We start from the raw sequence: 3,849 nt of genomic DNA, 5'->3' as shown, positions 1-3,849 counted from the left end.
CAGGTGGTGGGCTGTGCGGGCGCTCAGGTGGGTTGTGTGGGGTCTCAGGGGGTGGGCTGTGCAGGCGCTCAGGTGGGTTGTGCGGGGTCTCAGGGGGTGGGCTGTGCGGGCGCTCAGGTGGGTTGTGTGGGGTCTCAGGGGGTGGGCTGTGCAGGCGCTCAGGTGGGTTGTGTGGGGTCTCAGGTGGGCTGTGCGGGCTCTCAGGTGGGCTGTGCGGAGTCTCAGCGGGTGGGCTGCGCAGGGGCTCACATGGACTGTGTGGGAAATCAGGAGGCTGTGTGGGGTCCAAGTGGGTCGTGGAGACTCTCAGGAGGGCTGCGGTGTGGGCTCTCTGGTGGTGGGCCGTGCGGGGTCTCACCAGGGGTCTGCATGGTCTCGTGGGCAGCGGGGTTCCACAGGAAGGAGATGTGCGGCCAGTGCTGTAAACAGGCACCACATGGTTTAGAGGAAGGCTGCCAAGGTCCCCAACAAGTGCGGGACCTCAGGCAACCACTTGTTTAAAAATGTAAAGTGCCGGTATCAGTGCATTTATAAGAGGTTCTTATTCTGTAAGTATGGACTCTGCACAGTACCACTTCTCTTGTCCTGTATGCCGGGGGGCATTCTCAGTATCTGTTCCTATTCTGTATGTATGGACTCTGCACAGTGCCACTTCCCACGTCCTGTATCATTCCCATGTATGGACGGTCACAGATCAGACACGCACACGTCTTTTTGTCATGTTAGTTTTATTGAAGTAAATTCGGTACAATAGTTTCTAGGTGCTGAGGAAATTCAGTGTTTACACCTCCAGTAGTGCACATGTAGACATTTCCCTGCGGGCCCCAGGCGTGTTCTGGGACAATTTCTCACTCACTCACACACAAGACCCCCAACACGCACAAGTGACTGCGGCTCCTCGGTCACATACAACACGTGTGCTACAGTAAGGGTAATACGGGTTCATTTGTAGTATAAACACACCCGACATTGAACGACATGTTACCAGTTCATCGCAGAATATACAACACATGTGATACAGTAGCGTGTTCCAGGCGTCATGGATCTCACATACACTCACACACGTAAAGCCTCACTTAGAAATGTAGTGATAATTGCAGGGAATCTGGTGTATAGATGAGTGTAGTGTATACAAGTCAGCGACTCGCACAAGCCAATGGAAGCCGAACCTTCTCCCCCCATTACCGGCGAGTTACACAATTCCAGCGACAGCTCCACTACATAGAAGTATTGCCACAACTTAACGTGTTGTTGAATCTGCCAGGGGACCAATAGCATGTAGCACTTGGTTCTGTTCTGATCCGTGCTGCGGTTGCTGAGCTAGCCAGGCCAACAGCGTGTGTCGTCCCCCCTCCCCCACCCCGCTGCTATTCCACCATGCTGCTCAGCAGGAGCCCAATATGTAAAGAGCTCAGATTGGCATCACACGTCTCTGGCGGCAAGGGTGCGGGGGACAAGCGCCGTCATTCACTATGGCGCAGGAGGAGGAGCCAGCTCAGAACACAGCCAGAGAGCTAGTAAGAGGAGAAGGGGAGGGGACTACAGTGCCGAGCTTTAGGCCTCATTCACAATGCGTATATTCGCGCACGCGTGTATTCTCCCATATGCAAATAAATGGCTCCATACACACAGCTGCGTAAAGATGCGCAAAAACAGAATGGACCCGAGATGCGTCCGTGCAGCGTATTTCGGCGTATTTTACACGCATATGCGCGTATACGCACGTACAGTTCATTAAGGCCTGGTTCACACCTACGTTTTGTAGCGCGTTCCTACGCTCTGCAAAACGCTCAAACACCGAAATCCCATTATTTCCTATGGGCATGGTTCCCACCTGGGCGTATTACAGGCCGTATGAACGCGCTACAAAACGCCCTACGCCCAAAGAAGTACAGGAGTGTCTTTGGGGCGTTTTTGACGCACGTTTCCATTGGGATACAGCCAAGTAGCCCTCGGAAACGCGCGTTGGTTGTGCAGGTTTTTTTTTTCCGCGAATGGCGGTAAAAACGCGCGTCACACGCGCATATTCGATACGCCTAGGTGTGAACCCAGCCTAAAAGTTCTAATGAATGATGCATTCTGGGATTGCACATACGCAATATACCAATTTTGCTCTTGCGTTGTGTGTGCGCATCAGGCCTTAGCTCCCCCAAAGGGACACAGCGATAAATTGGGCTTCAGCCTGGGGTGGAGCGGATAGCCAGCACAGACGCATAGACATGCTTCTAGTGCACAACATGGGCACGGATCAGAACCGGACCAAGTGCACCTAGTCCCCCCCCCTGAGGGACTCAACAACGGTTTATAAGTGGTGGCCATGGCAGTTCTTCGAGGGCCGGAGAGTCCGATGGCTTTTGTTTGTATGGAAATGCGAATGCAGCCGAAGCAAGTCAAACGCAAGTCAGTAGCTCCGGCAATGAATTCTGAATGATCCGAGAGGCATCCGTCTCATCAAAGCCGGTGGATGCGAATCCTACAGCCGCTTCTACGTCAGACGTCGCGTAACCTCTCGCGCGATAACCGGGACACGCATAACAAATCTATCACGCCGAGCGATCAGCACGCAACCCGAGCGCCAGTCCAGAACTATGTCAGTCTATATTACACACACAGAGAATTCAGACAAATAAATAAGACAACCGTAAATAAAAACATCATATCGCTCGGTGATGGTTCCTGGCGCTCGAACCGCCCGCTACAAAATAGGCGCGCGCGCGGAAACGCTCAACGTGGCGCAATCTCACCTCGCGCTCTACGACTTCAGGCACAAGATATAAAAAATAAAAACACAATTTATAGTTAGTAGAGGAAGATATGATTTATAGTCACACATGGCTCACAGGACAGCGCTCAGAACACGCCTGGAGATGCGGCGCCGCAGGGATTGAGATGATCGGGGGGGGAGGGGTTATAATGTACGTTTAGTGTTATCAGCACATGGCATAGCAGCTATATGGTCCGGTGTGTTTAGTCAGCGGGGGAGGGGGCATGCCGGGCACACCGACACACTCGTCACGTTCACTGGCGGCAGGCAGGGGTGGGAAGGGGGGAGAGGAGGGACTCCGATGCTGGCCACGCGGGTTACCGCTGCGGTTAACCCTACACGCTGCTGTCAAAGTCACATGTCCATGAGGGCAGCAAATCAAACAAGCTCGCCGTACGATTCAACGATTTCTATGTTGCGAGCGATCCGATTTAGAATTCGATGGAAACCGCTCATGCAAATGACGCAACAAAGATCAGAGCACAAGCGGCCGAATTTACAGAGGGATCCTTCGAACCAGATGGAGCTTTAGTGACCCCCCCCCTATAGATACCGCCAAGTCCATGTGATCACCGCCACACATCTGGGGTCATGTGACCTGTGTTCTGTACACAGTATAATGAATCGGAGGACGGCCATATTTCCACAGCGCAAGGAAAGGTGACCCCCCCCTATAGATACCGCCAAGTCCATGTGATCACCGCCACACATCTGGGGTCATGTGACCCGCGTTCTGTACACAGTATAATGAATGGGAGGACGGCCATATTACCACAGCGCAAGGAAAGAGTGCCCCCCCTCCAGAATAGGCCAGCAGGAGTCCCGAGTCTCAGGAAAGTTGATACCAGGAAGGCTTAGGATTTGCAGCGTGAGAGCGCCAATGTCGCCCAGGAAGTGACACACGACACCCCGATATCAATAACCAGAGCCCCCAAGATGAGATTTATATCTTTCGGGAATAATAAGCCAACATACAACAGACAGAGAATTGTTAAGACGCTACGCCACACGTACACATACGCACTAGTTACACAGCACAAATACAGCTGCGCAAAGTGGGAGGGGGGGCTGCCAATGACACCGCC

General features: G+C 53.0%; 1 protein-coding gene across 1 annotated transcript in view; it reads right to left on the bottom strand.

Annotated features, from left to right (window-relative positions):
• Positions 1 to 2,390: 2,390 nt before the first annotated feature.
• LOC108800934 (amyloid beta A4 precursor protein-binding family B member 1-like) overlaps positions 2,391 to 3,849 on the bottom strand; it is a 24,774-nt gene continuing 23,315 nt past the window's right edge. The window contains exon 15 of the mRNA XM_018572918.1: positions 2,391 to 2,506. Within this exon, the coding sequence (XP_018428420.1) occupies positions 2,391 to 2,506 (116 nt within the window). The remainder of the gene's footprint in view (positions 2,507 to 3,849) is intronic.

Source organism: Nanorana parkeri, unplaced genomic scaffold, assembly GCF_000935625.1.
Source record: "Nanorana parkeri isolate BGI_ZX_2015 unplaced genomic scaffold, ASM93562v1 scaffold2169, whole genome shotgun sequence".
In the NCBI taxonomy this organism is placed as follows: Eukaryota; Metazoa; Chordata; class Amphibia; order Anura; family Dicroglossidae; genus Nanorana; species Nanorana parkeri.
Note: the sequence above shows the minus strand (reverse complement) of the source record. Positions and strands in the feature narration are given on the sequence as shown.